At 37.6% G+C, this 19,768-nt stretch overlaps 1 protein-coding gene across 1 annotated transcript; it reads right to left on the reverse strand.

Annotated features, from left to right (window-relative positions):
* Positions 1–9,047: 9,047 nt before the first annotated feature.
* Positions 9,048–19,185, reverse strand: LOC307121805 (N-acylneuraminate cytidylyltransferase B-like; the record flags this gene model as incomplete). Its single annotated transcript, XM_079809563.1, has 8 exons — positions 9,048–9,361; positions 13,596–13,758; positions 14,755–14,926; positions 15,001–15,095; positions 16,642–16,775; positions 16,916–17,071; positions 17,934–18,076; positions 19,025–19,185. 8 exons carry the CDS (start codon positions 19,183–19,185, stop codon positions 9,147–9,149), a joined length of 1,239 nt encoding a protein of 412 aa, XP_079665689.1. The 3' UTR covers positions 9,048–9,146.
* Positions 19,186–19,768: the final 583 nt, after the last annotated feature.

Below are 19,768 nucleotides of genomic sequence, written 5' to 3' on the forward strand. Positions count from 1 at the left end.
TCCCAGGGAAAGCAAGAACTGACAAAATGTAAAATATTGTACCTTGAATGCAATGTAAGTCGCTTTGGATAAAAGCGTTTGCCAAAATGCATAAATGTCTCAAGTCTCAAGTCTGATTTATTTATAAAGCCCTTTCCACTACAAAGTAGCCCAAAGGGATGTATAATAACAATGAAAGGATGTCTAGAACAATAATTAAACAGAACATAAAACAAAGATCAGTAATAACAGGAAAAATAATAATAATAAAGAAATATAATAAATAAATAAAAATCATAAAAATGTAAAGTAAAATTTTTTTGCAAATGTAAAGACCTCTTCATACCAAAATTGAAATAATAAGGTAAAAATGCAAATTCACGCATGTACAGGGCGCAGCTCTGCTATGCTGTGCTGCCATAGGATGAATAGGACACAGGAGAAAAAAGTTTTACCAATAAAAACTAAAAATCTAGTAATTTTTGTTCATGGTTTAACTGAATCATCAAAGGTCAGCAGCAAGACATTGGTCAATAAAGGTAGATTAAATGCATACAAATATTTGTTTTATTTAACATTTAATTATTGGAGGTTTGCATAGTATTCTGATTTTACATTTGACTGATTTTATTCATTTTGAGGAGTACTGAATCTTCATTGTGCAAGTGAGATGAATAAATGCTCACATTTAGTCTAGAACTACAATAACCATCATGTTTACACACAACTCCTCTGCACTTACTCAGAATTTCTCTCAACATGGGGACAGGAGAGCTGTCAGTCAAATACATGTGAAAAGAAGTTTTGAATTTTTTTTTTGGAAAAAGTAACTCAGATATTTTGTTTTAAATTTGAAAAGTTAATTTACTAGTGTAATCTGATTACGTAACTCAAGTTGTAATGCATTACCCCCAACACTGATGTTGTCACATTTCACTTCCATTCTTTCGGGGTAAATCGAGAAAAAATTATACACTGTATTAATGAAACAAAACCACATAATTATACTATACAGTCCTGTTTGTGTGCGTCTCTCTCAAACACACACCCTGCAAAATTCTTGAACGTACTTTGCTTTGCGAAATTTGAAATACCTTTCAAATTCTCTGCTGTCCACACAGCTCAGGGCAACGTTTAAAAACCTTCAGGGCTCAAGGGGGTAATCACATGTTAGAAGGGAACCCTGCAAAGTACGTTCAAGAATTTTGCAGGGTGTGTGTTGGAGAGAGACGCACACAAACAGGACTGAATAGTATATGGGGTTTTTTTTTGTATGTGGGGTTTTTTTCATTAATACAGTGTATAATTTTTTCTTGATTTACCCCGAAAGTGAAATGTGACAACATCAGTGTTGGGGGTAATGCATTACAAGTAACTTGAGTTACGTAATCAGATTACTTTTTCAAGTAACTAGTAAAGTAACTTTTCAAATGTTCAACAAAATATCTGAGTTACTTTTTCAAAAAAAATACTTTTTCACATTTATTTGACTGACAGCTCTCCTGTCCCCATGTTGAGAGAAATTCTGAGTAAGTGCAGAGGAGTTGTGTGTGAACATGATGGTTATTGTAGTTCTAGACTAAATGTGAGCATTTATTCATCTCACTTGCACAATAAAGATTCTGTCCTCTTCAAAATGAATAAAATCAGTCAAATGTAAAATCAAAATACTATGCAAACCTCCAATAATTAAATGTTAAATAAAACCTTTGATGATTCAGTTAAACCATGAGCAAAAATTACTAGATTTTTAGTTTTTATGGCAGCCCAGCATAGCAGAGCTGCGCCCTGTACATGCGTGAATTTGCATTTTTACCTCAGCCTGAGGCTTATTATTTAAATTTTGGTATGAAGAGGTCTTTACATTTGCAAAAAAATAGAACTTTACATTTTTATAAAAAAAAATTTTTTATTATATTTCTTTATTATTATATATTTTTTTATGTTATTACTGATCTTTGTTTTATGTTCTGTTTAATTATTGTTCTAGACATCCTTTCATTGTTATTATACATCCCTTTGGGCTACTTTGTAGTGGAAAGGGCTTTATAAATAAATCAGACTTGAGACTTGAGACATTTATGCATTTTGGCAAACGCTTTTATCCAAAGCGACTTACATTGCATTCAAGGTACAATATTTTACATTTTGTCAGTTCTTGCTTTCCCTGGGAATCGAACCCATGACCTTGGCTTTGTGCCATGCTCTACTATTTGAGCTACAGGAAAGAACTTTGTTGTTATAAAAAACAAAACAAAAAAACAAGCCCAGCCCAGGTGGGAAAAGGTAATGCAAAATCAATGCAAAAGTAACGTAACGCATTACTTTTCTTAAAAAGTAACTAAGTAACTCAATTAGTTACTTTTTCAGGGAGTGACGCAATATTGTAATGCATTACTTTTCAAAGTAACTTTCCCCAACACTGGACAACATGCACATTGTAACATGACCAAATGACAGCTTAAAATGCCATCTGATCTAATAGAAAAAAATATACAAGACAAACTAAAATATTGTCAATAAAATACAATTATTAACTTTTCATATCAAATAATGGTGTTTTTTAATAAATAAATAAACTAATTTTTGAGTTTGACAACAAAAACAAAGTTCAAAACAAAATAATGAATCATTTCTGAACATTGTCTCATGGTTTCTCAAAAGAATTCATAGAATATAATAGCGTAGTTCTCATTGTAAGGCAGTGTTAAACCTGTTTAACTGGGATTTAACCCCGGCTTGTGTTTTCTGCTGGTTAGATCAGCATTAATAATAATAATAATATAATTTACTGTCATTGTTAGTACAACGAGATTACATAAGTGCATCAATTGACAGTGCATTTTCATAAAGTGCCAGAGATCAACAGTAACACATGTCATAACATAACAGGGCAATTGACATACAGTAGACCGAGAGAGGGGAATATGAAGGAAAAGTGTGTGTGAATATGTATACTGTAGCGATGCAAAGTCCAGTTCTCAGGTATTGAAATTGGTGGATAGTGTGCATACTAAATGGGTTAAGTTAGAGGGGAACAGTGTTCATTCAGCAGTCTGACTGCCTGGGGATAAAGACTGTTAGCCATTCTGGTGGTCCGGGCTTGAAGAGACCTGTGCCTCCTCCCTGATGGTAGCAGACGGAACAAGCTGTTTGCTGGATGGAACCTGTCTCTCATGATGTTGTGTGTCCTTCGTAGACAGCGGGAGGTGTACACTGTTGAAATCTCCGGGAGGACAGTCCCAATGATTTTGCCAGCAGTTTTTACCACCCTCTGAATCCTTTGCCGCTCAGCTGTAGTGCAGCTGGAGAACCAAACTAACAGCCCATAAGTCAATACGTCCCCTTGGAATTATAAGGTTCTATCTGACGTTTTTGTCAAAATTGAGTTATTCACATATTCTTACACTCTAAAAAAAAAGGCTCGTAATCATAGGGGAACCTTTTTTAGTGCTATATAGCACCAATTTTGGTGCTTCAGTGGTTCTTCAGCGGTTCTTCAGAGGTGCTATATAGCACTTTAGTCAAAGAACCGCTGAAGAACCTCTGAAGAACCGCTGAAGAACCACTGAAGCACCAAAATTGGTGCTATATAGCACTAAAAAAGGTTCCCCTATGATTACGAGCCAAGAACCATTTTTGGTGCAATATAGAACCTTTTTTTTTTTAGAGTGTATTCTGTGACAACTTATTTACATTATGTGATGTTTTTTTTTAAAGTTGTGTACATTTTGGGACTTTTTATTGAAAAACAAAAAGGTTCTATCTACAAAGTCGAACTCTGACTTTGTGCCAATCAGCACTTCGAATGCACAGAAGAGGACCAATCAGGATCAACTTTATAGGTTGTGTCGCCGGCTTTTTCCTTGACAGGAAAGATCGCAGACACACAATATCTAGCAAAGTTTTTAAGAAACCTCAAGATCGACAATTTTATTGACGATCTTGTCAAGGACAGCAGCCCGAATTCCAGGCATCACATATAGTCAGTGAATCATTTTTCAATGATTATTAAACTTTATGAATTAATTTGCTGGCATGTCTGTTTTCTTGCAGTTTTTAAAGTCTTAAAATGTCTTAATTTTTACAATATTAAGCCTTAAAGGTCAAATAGTAAAAAGTTTAATTGATGGGGTCTTAATTACAACAATAAACGTTAGCATGTTATTTCAGCCTTACTGATGTCTAGAGAGAAAGACATTTTACCTGGCCCACTTTAGGTGGAATAAAATCCTGCTCAGATGTATTACAGTAGCTGCTTTCTGTCTAAACAAAAGAGAGATGAACAATTTCTGCAATAATGTGTTTAATTACCCACCAAATTGGTACCAAAAATGTACATCTGCACTGGACAAAATATTTAGACCTGCCTAGCTTAATTTGAAATGTCCTAAATACATGGAAGTGCTAAAAATATGAAATAAATGTCATAAGAAAGGATAAAATTTTACATTCCAACACATGTTGAGACATTGTTACAACATTATTTTTTATATTTAATGTTCAAATAATGGTTTGGCAGATAGAACCTTATAATTCTAAGCGAAAAGTGTTTTTTTAGAATTAGAAGGTTCTATCTGCATTTGACCCATTCCAAAAATCCCCATTTACAATTTTGAGAGGATTTTGATATTGTATATTTAGAATACATTTAGGGTCCCTGTTATTTTCATGTTTGAAAGAAACTTGTTCCCCATATACATTTTCCTATATGTAATGCAAAAACTTTGAAGCTCAATATCTCAAAACTGCTCAGAACGCAGATAGAACCTTATAATTCCAAGGGGACGAATACACTTTGGATTGCACAGTTGTAAAAGTTTATCATGAGCCTCTGTGGCAGTTTCACTCTTTTCAGCTTCCTCAGGTAAAAGAGCCGCTGCTGGGCTTTCCTTACCGCTGAAGTGATGTTTCTGCCCCAAGACAGATCCTCTGAAACAGTCAGACCCTGGAATTTAAAGTTGGTCACACTCTCTACTTCCTCCCCATTAATGATGATAGTTGAATGGTCAGGATGGTTTTGTTTGCGAAAGTCAACTATGAGTTCTATGAGTCAACTATGCGAAAGAACTATCTCAACTCTTAAATAACAGATAGAAGATTACAATAATATCAAATTTGTCTCATTTTAAATAAACATAAACAGATGACAAATTAACTCAAAGTAAGAAATTTACTTTTGCTATGGTTAAATAAATGTTCAGTGATATCTTCCAAAGATTTTTTATTTTTGGCGCAAATTCTTTTGTATATAGTGTTGATATGGCAACGTTTCGTCATCCTGGCATGTGTGGAAAGTTTTAAACCATGTGTGTTACAACTAACCCCGCGTTAGGTTGTGTCCCACTCAGCCCTACCCTACAAAAGTGAAAAGGTACACCTTACTTACGCCTAACTGGTACATATTAGTACTTTGAAGGTACATATTAGTACTTTAAAGGTACATATTAGTACTTTGAATGTACATATTAGTACTTTAAAGGTACATATTAGTGCTTTGAATGTACATATTAGTACCTTAAATATATTGGTACATATTCGCTTTTGTACCTTAGGCACAAGTACTGCCCCAGTGACAGCGCTGTACCTTTTTTTCTGACAGTGTAGGCACACAAATTGGTTCCCTTCTAGACTGGAGCGCAGTGTGTGTGTGTGTGTGTGTGTGTGTATGTGTGTGTTTGTGTTTGCATGTGCTTCACAACTGTGCAGCCCAGAGGGCCCATCGTAATAGCCTGCACTGGGGCCTGGTGTTACTAAGTTACGCCACTGATACGGCTCCTGTGCATCACCAAAATTCTTCAGAAACAATCACAGAATATGACAGGTCTCGTGTTTAAAGCAAAGCACACATACTGGAATTAATAATTCACTAAATACACAATGCGAGTCTCTAATCAGCCTGACCTTCTTTACATTAGCGCTGTTTTGGACTGATTGTTTGAATGAATTAGATCATTTTGATTACTGGATCACTGCAAACTTTCCTAGAGTTTAACTACGGCTTAAAATGGTCTGATCACAAACATCAGAATCGGGTTAAAGGGTTAGAATGGAAATTTCCTCAGACCAGGGTTACAGGTGCTTGTAAATAATGCGTGACGTGAATTATGTTAATGACGCAGCTTCACGTTGGCTATTTTGGTCATTTATTTGCTTTAATTGCATTCAATTATTCTTTCATTGAAATGGTATTCCCTGGTGGCTGTGGCTCTTTCAGCAGATAACGTGCCTGCCACAAAGCAATGGTTCAGGAATGGTTTGAGGAGCACAACAACGAGTTTGAGGTGTTGACTTGGCCTCCAAATTCCCCAGATCTCAATCCAATCGAGCATCTGTGGGATGTGGTACCAAATCAGCGCAAGATGTCAGCGCCATATTCGGACGTTGGCGGCTTCACTTTTCTTCAGTCTATTCAAGCGCGAAGAAAACTCGATTCTGAGCTGAAAGAGCTGCGTCTCAATCAGCTCCATAGTTCAGTAGTCAGGGCACCGATCAGGGGTCAGCCACATTCATGTTCAGCTGTCTTTTGAATGTTGTCAGTGATTCTGCATTCACGATATACTGATTCACGACCTAGGAAGCTGATTGAGACGCACCCAGGACATTCTTGTCACACTGGAATCAGGTTTTAAAGCATTTGCATCAATAGGGTTCGGCTGACAGAAAAGGTTGAAAACCCCAAAACAAAAGAGAATGAGCTGTCTGTGAATGTCCTGGGTGCGTCTCAATCAGCTCCCTAGCTTCCTAGGTCATGAATCAGTATATTGTGAATGCAGAATCACTGACAACATTCAAAAGACAGCTGAAAACTCATCTCTTCCGCGAGCACTTAACCTCATCTTAAAAAAATCAAATAAAAATTATATTTCCTCCCTATTCTAGCTTGTGCTGCTCTGGGTAATGTCCAAAACATATTATTTCAGGCACTTTTTGTGTTTTTTTTGCCTCTTCATGACGGATTGCTTCCTGTATTTCTCAGTTGTAAGTCGTTTTTGATAAAAGCGTCTGCTAAATGTAAATTGTAAATGTACATGGTTATGTACTAAAGGTGCTCTCAACTCCGTTCAGAGCCTAGGTCATTTCACCTTCTGCCCTTTCCTCGTCGGAGGAAGACAGAGATCTAATCCTACTCTGCACCGTCAGGGCTCTCAGAGTCTATGTAGAGCATTCTGCCCAATTCAGGCAGTCAGAACAGCTCTTTATGTGCTTCAGTGGCCACACCAAAGGGCTTCCGGTCACGACGCAAAGATTATCACGTTGGATAGTAGATGCTATCTCTTTAGCCTACGCCTCTATGGGCCTTCGATGCCCCATAGGCGTCAGAGCTCACTCCACGAGAGGCATGGCCTCTTCATGGGCCTGGTCCAGGGGTGTACCAATTGATGACATTTGTGCGGCGGCCGGGTGGTCCTCGCCATCCACATTTGTGAGATTTTACAATTTGGAAGTCCCTGCACTGTCCTTTCTGTATAGTGAGGTTGGCCTCTAAGAGCCCAGACCACTAGATTCTCCTTCCATGGGCTCCGACCCTTGTCCGGGCCCCGTTGGATTTCTGGCCAAAGTTCTACTCTAAAGCCTTAGGCTTTTTTCCTCAGGCGAGAGTTCAGAGCTAGGTCATCAGCTTTAATAGCACGCCGTGATTGAATTGAGTTCCCAAATACGAGGAACCATTTTCGAAAGGGAATGTCTTGGTTACTCACGTAACCTCAGTTCCCTGAGAATAATGGGAACGAGTATTGTGTAGATGGCCGTGCTATTAAGCGTCACACCCAGGTCTCATCGCTTCAGTTGGATTTCTATGGCGAGATTTCTATGCTCCCCGATCGCGCAGATACGCCGCCTCGCCATAGGTTCGTGCAGTTCTCGCAGCCCAACCAATCAGCACGCTTATAGCTCTGCACTAATGTTGGCTGTGCAGCTGCACTGCATTTTAATATAAAGGCTTCAATATTTTGAGAAAAGGAATTTTCCCATAGGTGTCTAGCAACGCAATACTCGTTCCCGTTATTCTCAGGGAACTGAGGTTACATGACTAACCGAGACGAGTTTAATAAAGAACTCTGTCTCGTCTTCTGTCCAAACATACCGCGCCATCTGTAAAGAATGATCGACTTTTAAGTACGCCAGGTGATCTGTAAATGCGAAAAAAATTGTTTCCATTGCATTTTTGCTGAAATGTCCTTTTTCAAATTGCCTGAAAAACCCCATCATGCGAGCGTAAAAACTTTTTTTGCAATATACACTACCAGTCAAAAGTTTGGACACACTTTCCCATTCTCTTTGATGGGAAAGTGTGGCCAAATTTTTGACTGGTAGTGTATGGGAGTTTTTGCGAAATTGACACGTTTCCATTGGGCATATTTTCAATTCGCAATTTGAAGTATAATGGAAAGTGTGGCTTGTGTGGAAAGTGTGGCTTGTGTTACGTGACTTTTAAACACGTTTTTTTTTTTATTCAACTTCACTGGGCTGACCCCAAACTTTTGAAAATTAAAATACACATGCATACATACATACATAGATAAAAACAATCATACATAACACACAACATTTCTGCCAATCTAATGTTAATCTTGAGTACCTAGAGTGGTGCAGACATCACTTTGTAGGCCAAAACGCAGGAGCGAGTTAGCATTTTAGCACTTCCGGTTCCCACGTCCCAAAGTCAATGGGGATACCTGACAATTACATAACACTGAGTGTCTAGAAGGCACTCAGCACTACAAGCTGACCTGAGTAAAGGATCGCGCCCTTACCCTTCTGCAACATCCCTTAAATACTAAGACAGAAACCTCTTTCTAATGTAATGAGTTCACAATGGGAATTTGCATTAATCAAGTCCTGTAGACTTGTAATTTACACCTGACAGACAATGGAAAATTACTGCTGCACAACACTGTCCTTGATAACACTGAAATGAGGACATTTCCTTATCACACAGCATAATATTCAACATTAATATAAAATGATCGGCAATAAGTAAATGAACATTCCATTTGAAGGAACGAGTAAATATACAGCGAGCGAGAGATCAAGTAAAGAGATAAAGTAGAACCACAGTTTTTTTGCTCACAGACACACATGTTTTTATTCATTCAAATGAGATCCAGTGTCATGTCATTACAGCAACACAAACCGACTCTTTAAAATAGAAACTGGAAACCGTTTTAAAAATTTGCCCTGTCGATGTGATCCAGGTGCACCTGTGATGTGCTCTTTTTCTTCATCATCAGAACGTACTCGGCAAACTCCCGAATGGCTCCGTGGCCGGCGTGTTTCTGACTGGTGTATTTAGCCGCAATGAGACCTGCCACAGGTGTGTCACACGGGACGCCATTCAGCCCCACCTGGGATAGGATCTCTACGTCTTCAGCTTCTGAACCTGTGAGGGAAAACATCACAGACTGCTCAATAAAAATTTGGTTCATTTACACCCTTTGTTTGGACATTCAAGTGTAAAACATTGCGAAATGCTCTAGATTGAAGCTCTACCTGACAGCCTATGATGCATAGATTAATCAAATCTAAATTATTAATTAATAAAGTGCTCCACTTTATTTTAGTAATTTTACATGTAAAAAGCATAGTTAACCCATACAATACAAGGCAGGGTAAAACCTTTATGCATTTGGCAGACGCTTTTATCCAAAGCGACTTACAGTGCCCTTATTACAGGGACAATCCCACTGGAGCAACGTGGAGTAAAGTGCCTTGGTCAAGGACACACTGGTGGTAACCGCTGGGATCGAAACCAGCAACCTTCTGCATATCAGTTCCATGGTTTAACCCACTGGACCACCAACTCCACGGATTATAAAATGGATTTAATAAATAAATATTGTTTGTTTTGCCCCCATTTTTCATGAGCTGAACTCAAAGATCCAAGACTTTTTCTATGTACACAAAAGGCCTATTTCTCTCAAATATTGTTCACAAATCTGTCTGAATCTGTGTTAGTGAGCACTTCTCCTTTGCCGAGATAATTCATCCGCCTCACAAGTGTGGCATATCAAGATGCTGATTAGACAGCTTGATTATTGTACAGGTGTGCCTTAGGCTGGCCACAATAAAAGGACACTCTAAAATGAGCAGTTTTACTGTATTTGCGGGGTTGAAAACAAGCCAGTATCTGGTGTGACCACTTACCTCACACCTTATATCCACAATGTTGATATCAGCAAACCGCTCACCCACACAACACTATACACACCGTCTGCCATCTACCCTCTGCCCTGTACAGTGAAAACTGGGATTCATCCGTGAGAAACACCTCTCCAAAGAGCCAGATGCCATCGAATGTGAGCATTTGCCCACTCAAGTTGGTTACGGCAACGAACTGTGCAGCATTCCACAGGCCACAATCAACAACCTGATCAACTCTATGCGAAGGAAATGTGTTGCACTGCGTGAGGCAAATGGTGGTCGTACCAGATATTTACTTTTTTTTGGACCCCCGGCCACATTTTAGAGTGGACTTTTATTGTGGCCAGCCTAAAGGCCCGGGTATACTTCGGCCGTCCACGTTCGTGCACCGCCCGCATGACGTCATTTTCGTCACTCGGAGGGCTCGTGGCCGGCCGCACACCCCGTCCGCGCCAGCCCAAATTTTCCCGGTCCGCGTGCAACAGCGCATGCGCCAGCAGTACAGAAGAGTCCACTAGGTGGCAATACGCACAGTATTGAGCACAGTGTTCAGCCATCGAAGAAGAGTGTGCAAAGACCGGTTTAAAAACAACACACTTGAAAAAAAGAGAGAATTTTTGATTCTTCAGTGTTTCTTCCAAACTATGTTGCAATGGTGGATGCACTACAATTCTTCTCCGATCATGCCCAGCGAATGTCCCGTTGATGACAGGACTCAGTGCTGCCTTCCGATGTCTGGTAGAGCATAGACATTTTTTTACTGCGCATGTGTCGAACGCGATCATCTGCGCGCATCCGTTGTCGTGTGTAGTATACTTTGAAAGACGCGCGGACAGGACTGCGCGCTTGACGCGTCCGGGCGCGGTAAGTGAAGTATACCCGGGCCTTAAGGCACACCTGTGCAATAATCATGCTTCTTGATATGCCGGATTATCTCGACAAAGGAGAAGTGCTCACTAACACAGATTTGTGAACAATATTTGAGAGAAATAGGCCTTTTGTGTACATCTTAGATCTTTTTCTTCATCATGAAAATGGGGGCAAAAACAAAAGTGTTGTGTTTATAATTTTTGTATATATTGTGTATATATACGTATATATATACGTATATATATACGTATATATATATACGTATATATATACGTATATATATACATATATATATATGTATATATATATATATATATATATATATATATATATATATATATATATATATATATATATATATATATATATATATATATATATATATATATATATATATATATATATATATATATATATATATATATACATACTACCAGTCAAAAGTTTGGAAACTGTACTACTTTGAAAGAAGTCTCTTCTGCTCACCAAGGCTGCATTTATGTTATTAAAAATACAAAAAAAGCTGTAATATTGTGAAATATTATTAAAATGTAATATAAGGCAAGGCAAGTTTATTTGTATAGCACATTTCAAACACAATGGCAATTCAAAGTGCTTTACATAAGAAATAAGAATACCATGTGTAAGAATAAAAAATAAAAACAAGGATAATTAAAACAGTTGTAAAGATAATTTAAAAGATAAAAATAAAATGGTGACAGATGCAGAAGAAATAGAAATATACAGTTGTAAAGAGAACTAAAAAGAATCAAATGAAAACAACAATGAAAAAAGGAAACTAAAACAGTAAATAAAAGAATAAAAAGATGATGCATAGATAAGATAAGGTGCAATCAGTCGGACGTACAGTGGCACAGCTCATTCAGTAAATGCACAGCTAAACAGATGTGTTTTGAGTCTATATTTAAAAGTGGCTACTGTTGGAGCACATCTGATCTGTTCTGGAAGCTACGGCTGGCATAATAGCTAAAAGCAGACTCTCCTTGCTTTGAGTGAACCCTTGGTATTTCTAACTGACTTGATCCTGATGATCTGAGTGATCTGTTGGGTTTGTATTTAATCAGCATATCTATAGTGTATTTAGGTCCTAGGTCACTGAGTGATTCATAAACAAGTAATAGTACTTTAAAATCGATCCTAAATGTAACTGGAAGCCAGTGTAAAGACCTGAGGTCTGGCGTGATATGGTCATATTTTCTGGTTTTGCTCATTCTGTATGAGCTGCAGCAGTCTAATGGTCTTTTTGGGAAGGCCGGTGAGAAGACCATTACAATAGTCCACCCTACTAGTGATAAAAGCATGAACGAGTTTCTCTAAGTCTTGCCTGGAAACAAAGCATCTAATTCTTGCAATAGTTTTCAGATGATTGTATGCTGATTTGGTTATTGCTTTGACAGGACTACTGAAACTCAGGTCTGACTCTGATTAGATCTTTAGCCTCAAGATATGTGTTCACCATGAGAATTTCACCTTTGCTTACAAATGTAGTGATTCCAGTTTTGTTTAACTGAAGGAAGTTTTGGGCAATCCAACATTTGCATAGAGAGAGGACCATTCCAGAAAGCCCAACCCAATTTTCTTGCCTGTCAAGAAATATGTTGTCGAATGTAGTGTTGAATGCAGCACTGAGGTCGAGTAGTACCAGAATTGATGTTTTGCCTGTATCTGTATTGAGGCGAATATCATCTATTATCTTTATGAGCGCTGTCTCTGTGTTTTGTGGTCAGAAACCGGATTGAAAATTGGCAAAAGTATCCGTTTGAGCTCAAGAATTTGTTCAGCTGACTGAAAACAACTTTTTCACTGATCTTGCCTATGAAGGAGAGATTTGAGATTGGTCTGTAGTTGCTCAATATGGAGTTATCCAGATTTCTCTTTTTCAGGAGAGGCTTAACTACTGCGATTTTAAGGGAGTTTGGAAAAGTCCCAGAATGAAGTGAGGAGTTTTATATATAACTATAAGAGTTTTACATATAACTGATTTTATATATATATATTAGGGCTGTCAAAAGATTAATCGCGATTAATCGCATCCAAAATAAAAGTTTGTGTTTACATAATATATGTGTGTGTACTCTGTTAATTATTATTTATATATAAATACACACACAAGCATGTATATATTTAAGAAAAAAATATTATTTTATATATAAAACATTTATATTTATATTTATTATAGATTATATAAATATATATACAGTATATACATGCAAATATTTCTTAAATATATACATGAATGTGTGTGTATTTATATATAAATAATAATTAACAGAGTACACACACATATATTATGTAAACACAAACTTTTATTTTGGATGCTATTAATCGCGATTTTAATGATAACTTCAATTCATGAATTTTGCAACATCATCACCATTATTTAACTGAATCAACACTGAACTGAGCTGAATATGACACTATTAGCGGAATTTGAATTTGTCTCATATTTGATGATAATATGCATGATTGATTCTGTTACTTTCCTGTTTATTACTTTGAAAACAATCTGTATTATACAAAGTGATATTTAAATAAGGGTGACTTGACTGGTTTAGCTGGATTTTTTAACATGACTCGCTCACCCATGAATGCCACCTCATCCCACCGCAGTTTCTTCTCTCTCATCAGCTGCTCCACCTCAAGCCCCTGCTGCTCTCCAATCCTGAGGCCACATCCGGCCTGCTGGGCGACTTTCTCCAGGAGACCCCTGGACAGGGGCTCATTCACGCTGGATATGAGGATCACCTGTTGAAAGTTATGAAACAGATGATGCTACATTGAAAAAAAAATAATAATAAATTCCACAAGCTGAGATACAGTGCCCTCCACTAACATTGGCACCCTTGGTAAATATGAGCAAAGGCAGCTATGAAAATAAATCTGCTTCGTTTATCCTTTTGAGCTTTCATTCAAAAAATTCACAAAATTCTAACCTTTCATTGAAGTAAAACTGTTGAAGCCCCTGACCTGAACCCTATGAGTGAATGAGTGGGCTGAACTGAAGAGAAGAAGCACCAACATGGATCTGGGAGACTGAAGGATCTGGAGAGATTCTGTACGGAGGAATGCTCTCTTATCTCCAAACTCATCAGGCATTATAGGAGAAGACTCAGAGCTGTTATCTTGGGGAAAGGAGGTTGCAATAATTGGGTGCCAATAATTGTGGCCAACGTGAACTAGAGAAAAACATTTCTTTCATAATGTGAGTTTCCTCCCACTTTCAATTGTTTTACTTCAATGAAAGGTAAAAGTTTTGTGCAATTTTTTTGTGAATGAATGAACGATTTATTTTCACAGCCGCCTTTGCTCATATTTACCAAGGGCTGCAAATATTAGTGGAGGGCACTGTAGATCAACCTCAATAGAGCACATACGTTTTTTATGCAATTTTTTTTATGTATTTACATCTTGGTGTTTCCATTCAGTGTTTTTTATGCCAAATCCCATAATTAGCATAAAAAAATCACAGGTACAAATAGGTGGATGGAAACATAGCTACTGTACATTATAAGAGGACTGCTTGTTTCCGCATCCAAAATCTGTACATTTAACAGTATTTTAATGTAAACTTACACTTAAAATATCCTGTTATATCCTTTACAGTTTTTTACTGTAGTAAAGGAACTTGCCATTTATAAATGATCAGGTGTTTACTGTAGTTTCTTTACAGTATTTTACTGTTACTTTTTTTTTTACACTGTACAGGTACTATGCCCCATTATTTGTACTACACAACTTTACCTCTATATCTTCTCTCTGCAGCATCTGTATGCCTGCCACATCTCGAGCATTGATGGCCACAAGGTCCTCCCCCGAAACCGACGTGTATATCCGACCGTTCGTCAAACAGCCAGACACTTTACACAGAAACAGCCTGACCGCCGCTTTCTCCTCTCGGCCGAAGTAGCCAAACCTGCACAAAAAGGCTGCGTTTATATTTTCATTATTGTGTTTTGTCCGACCTCAGTGTTTGTTGAAATACCACACCTCAGAACTCTCTGCTCAGCGATGGGCCAGTCAATGTCCACGTCGATATCAACGCTGTGCTCAGCCAGCATTTCATAGTAGGCGATCTTGTCCAACTAAAAAATAAATCAAATAATAATAATAAATCAATGGACAAGCATTTTTTTGCAAACTGTTAATATTATGCACTGTTTATTTTTCAGTTTTTTTTTTCTTCATTTGGATTCTTTTGTATTTCAGCTTAACGTTAACCTCTGAAAAAAGATTTAAAAATAAATAAATAACTGTAAATGTCATAAGTGGTGTACCAGATGAAACTGGACTTAAAGGTGTCATGAACTGGCTTTTTAAAAAAATTTATACTGTTGTCTGAGGTCAACTTATGAGGTTTGCTTGGTTTTTACATTCAAAAACATCATAATGAATAAGCTATTTTCTACCCTGGTTTTGAGCCTCTCTCCTGGAACACTATAGGTTTTGATGGGCGTGCCACACTGAAGACTTGGAAGTAAACGCCCACCGCTATGATTGGATAAGATTTGCATATTTAATGAGCTTCTGCTCCCTTGTCAGTACATGTGGGAATTGTTTTGCAAGCGTGTGGGGAAACGGCCACCGGAATCCGCCCACAGGGCTCGCAAAATGTCTTTATCAAACAAACACAAAGATGTATCTCACATCCACCCGCGATTCATTGGAATGTTATTTTTTTATTACTTGGCCCGCCCGATCGGTGGATATAACCGCGAAGCGTACACACATACACGCACGCGCATGTCAAGTCAAGAGAGTGAACAACACACATCAAGAACGTAATGTTATTTCACTATTTATGATAGCCCGTCGGCAGGCCGGGCTTACATTTTGGTAGCCCGTCTGAAAAACACTTAGCCCCGGGACATTGGGCTTTGCGAGCCCTGGCCCATACATGTCCGAGTCTGATCCCGAATCAAAAAGTTATGTTCAGTTAGACACTTAATCAATACGATCTGTAACAATGCAATACGATCACATATAAAAAACATGTTTTACTCACATTAGTGTTGCTTCATTCATTTATGTAATCTCATCCTGTCTGCAAATCCAGTCTCGTTTACAAACGAATCCGTGGTGAAATGAAGGAACAGACACGCAAGCTGTCTTCCCCACGTGAGCTGGATATTCATTAAAAATAAAGTTCATCCATGCATTCATAGTATTAGAATCTGAATGAAGATTTTGCGGTATGTTTATTGCTTCGAAATTTGATCTGGTTTTGCTCTATGTAGGCCTATATCATCTCAGGCACGAGTCAGTGGACGGGGCTACAGAATTAGGCGTTGTTCTTTTTCTGTTGAGGCGGCGTTTCACCACACAATGACGTCAAGGTGGGACATATTCTGAGATCGATCGTTTGCTGGGCCTGGTGTCAATAAAAGCTTTTCTTTGACTAACAAGGAAGTTTTCAGCTCTGAAACTTACAGGATATTCTTATATTACCATGACCTTTTATATATCAAAAGGTCAGGGGAAAGTTGATTTCTCAATTCATGACCCTTTAAAAAAAACTAAATGTGTAACACAATATAGAGTCAATTTTATATTATAATATTTTTATAACATAATAACTGTTTTTCCATGACTGAGAAGTTCAGGTTTGTCCATATTTTGATAATGACCCACCTGTTTAAGGCCGTTTTCCAGGGCTTTTCTCTTACTAAAATAGAAAGAGCCATTTTCATAGAGTTCCCCAGGCCAGTCTTGGCGTCGAGGTCTGTGCGCCACATCGATGTTCAGAGGAGTCGGATTCTTACCCGCTAATTAGGCAGAGGTGAAAGATTTGTGAACTTCATGAATTTCAGATTTAGCTCCTGGCCTGGCATCTAAACTATTTAGACTGTCACTAAACATCAAAAAAAAATTACAGTTGTTTCCTTGTGAGATGTTTTCGAGATACCTTTCCCATGAACCTCGTTCCACCGGAACTGGTGTCTGCGCACCACTGAAAACACGTAGTCACAACCGTCTTCGGTGATCATCTGCAGGGCTTCTCTGATATGATGAGGGTGCAGGCATGGAGACGTCGCCTGAATATGACAGACGATGTCCACCTCTAAAACACAGACAGCGAATACAATAAAGCTGGAGGATCATAAATGGTTTTTGATAAAGGCAAACCCTTAAATATGTTACATCTTTTAATTGTTTGTAATTATATATATATATATATATATATATATATATATATATATATATATATATATATATATATATATATATATATATAATACATGCTTACAGTCAAACCAAAATTTATTGAGACACCATCAACATTTTCTCACATTATCACAGTTTATAGTTTAGAAAATGTTAATAAAATGACAAGAACTCAGAGCAAATTCATCTTGATAATGATTACAATCAACCAATCAGCTGTTCAATTACAGTACACAATTAAATAATACCAAATTAGGTCAACCAATGACCAACCAATGCTTCATTTTGTTCAGTTCAAAGTCCAATTTTTTAAATCAATTTTAGTCACTGTATGAAGACTTGTTGGGTATAATGTCACAGTTGACTTTATTTTGCTATCCTCACTTACATAAATGAACTATAGTGTCCTGCACTAGTAAACAATTATATCATGTGTCCGAATAATTTTTGGATAAATCTATATTTAACTTGAGTAATTTATACATTCTGTAAAAGTTTAAAGGCTTCATACACCTCTTTTACTATTTTACATGTTGTGTTATAGGAACTAAATTAGCAAAGGTTACTATTTATTTATTTCCAATAACAACACAGTGGCTGAGTCATCTTCCTCCAGCACATGCTTATATCTAAATATGTTACTTTAAAAGTAAATCCTCGTTGTTCTTGGGGCATCTTTACCCGTCATCAGGCATGTCAGTAAGTTAGTAAGATCATTAATAAAATGAAAGTCGCGTGATGATGAAGGTCTGTCTCACCGGGTCTCAGTCGGATGAACTCCTGGATGGTCTCCAGAGAGCTGGAAAAGTCGTTGGAAACTTCAGGACTGCGGCGATGAACTTTCGCGCCCCAGGCTTTAGCGACCCGTTCAATTTCATCGTGATCTGTGGAAACCCACACGCTGCCACACACAGTAACATCAGTCACAGTTAGTAAAAATAACTCATTTTACTAACAAAACACAAAGCAAGACTAAAACGCTATTTTCATCTTTGTTAAAAGACAGGCTATATTTAATGCGCGTAGGGGAGCGCGGGGAACAACCCCGATTTAAAATGAGACAAATCTGATATTAGCTATTATAATCTTCTATCTGTTCTTTAAGAGTTGAGATAGTTCTTTAATGCTGATCTAACCAGCAAAAGACACAAGCCGGGTTTAAATCCCAGTTGTGCAGGTGGGGCATTGTCACAATGAGCCCCTATTAGAATTACGCTATTATATTCTATAGTTTTATGAATTATTTTGAGAAACCATGAGAAAAAGGTGAATAATGACTGAGAGTCAATGTTCAGAAATTATTATTTATTATTATGTTTTTTAACTATGCTGTAGTCTATAGCTGTAGCGATGTGTTAGTTGTCAAACTCAAAAATGTGTGCCATTATTTTATTTTAAAAAGTTAATAATTGTATTTTATTGACAAAATATTTCCGTTTGTCTTGGATATGTTTTTATTATATCGGATACAAGCTGTCATTTGGTCATGTTACAATGTACCCTTCACGTGTTACCCCACCTATGGGGCATGTGTCACATTTCACTACCATTCTTTCGGGGTAAATCAAGAAAAAAGTATACATTGTATTAATAAAACAAAACCACATAATTGTACTAGACTGTAGACAGTGAAATGAATGTGAAAAAATAAATACTCTGAACCCCAAGTGGATTTACACAAACAAGTCAAAAAGCGTTAGGTTGTGCCCCGCTCTCCCCTATAGGCTATAAATGTCACTTTTTCTTTAGGCAAATTTAAGAATGCCTTCATACAAATAATGAAAAGTCTAATGAACACTTAAAAAAGCATATTAAAACAATAATAAAAAAAAAGATCAAATGTAGTTGCCTGTCAACGACTCCTGAATCCAAGGCAGCTCTCAGAACCCATCCGATGAGAGGAACACCGGCCAGATTCTTGATGTTCTTCAGAGGGATTCCCTTACTGCCACCCCGAGCCAGAACCAGAGCCGCCCGGTGAGGGAGTCCAGCGCACCTGTTGCTCTCCATCGCCGCAGAAACGTCAAGGTGCGGTTTGGACAAACTTTTATGATAATAATTGTATTTATTCGTTATATTATTCTTAGTTTGCTAGACTTAACTGCATATGTTTACGGACCAGAGTCGTTTCACTGGGTTTCCTCTGTGACAAATGGATCATCATCATCAGTATCTGACAGATGATCATCACAATCACTCACAACCGGTGCTACTTTTACACCTCTCGTATCACTCCGCGTTCTCTGGCTTCAGGCTGCAGACCTGAAGCAGGCAAATATACCAAATACTCCTCGCTGTTGTTCCTGACGCGGCCAGTAAGGGGATATACGGCGAAATAACATCATTAAATCGAGGTTATACCGTTATATTGTTCATAGACGTTGACTAATTGCGTGGTTTTTGTGAATTTAAATATAGACGTTGCATTAATATATCAGAGACAGTGTAATCAGGCGCTAAAGAGAATACCTAAAGTAAGTTGCTTGGGCTCCTTTAAAACCCTAAGTGACTAAAATAAGTCTAAATTTGGTTGGTTCCAATTGCTTTTAATAGGTAAAATACTCTCATTAGCCCCTGATTACAATTCCTACAA

The sequence above is a fragment of the Gobio gobio genome (genome assembly GCF_949357685.1).
Source record: "Gobio gobio genome assembly, chromosome: 25".
NCBI classification, from domain to species: Eukaryota; Metazoa; Chordata; class Actinopteri; order Cypriniformes; family Gobionidae; genus Gobio; species Gobio gobio.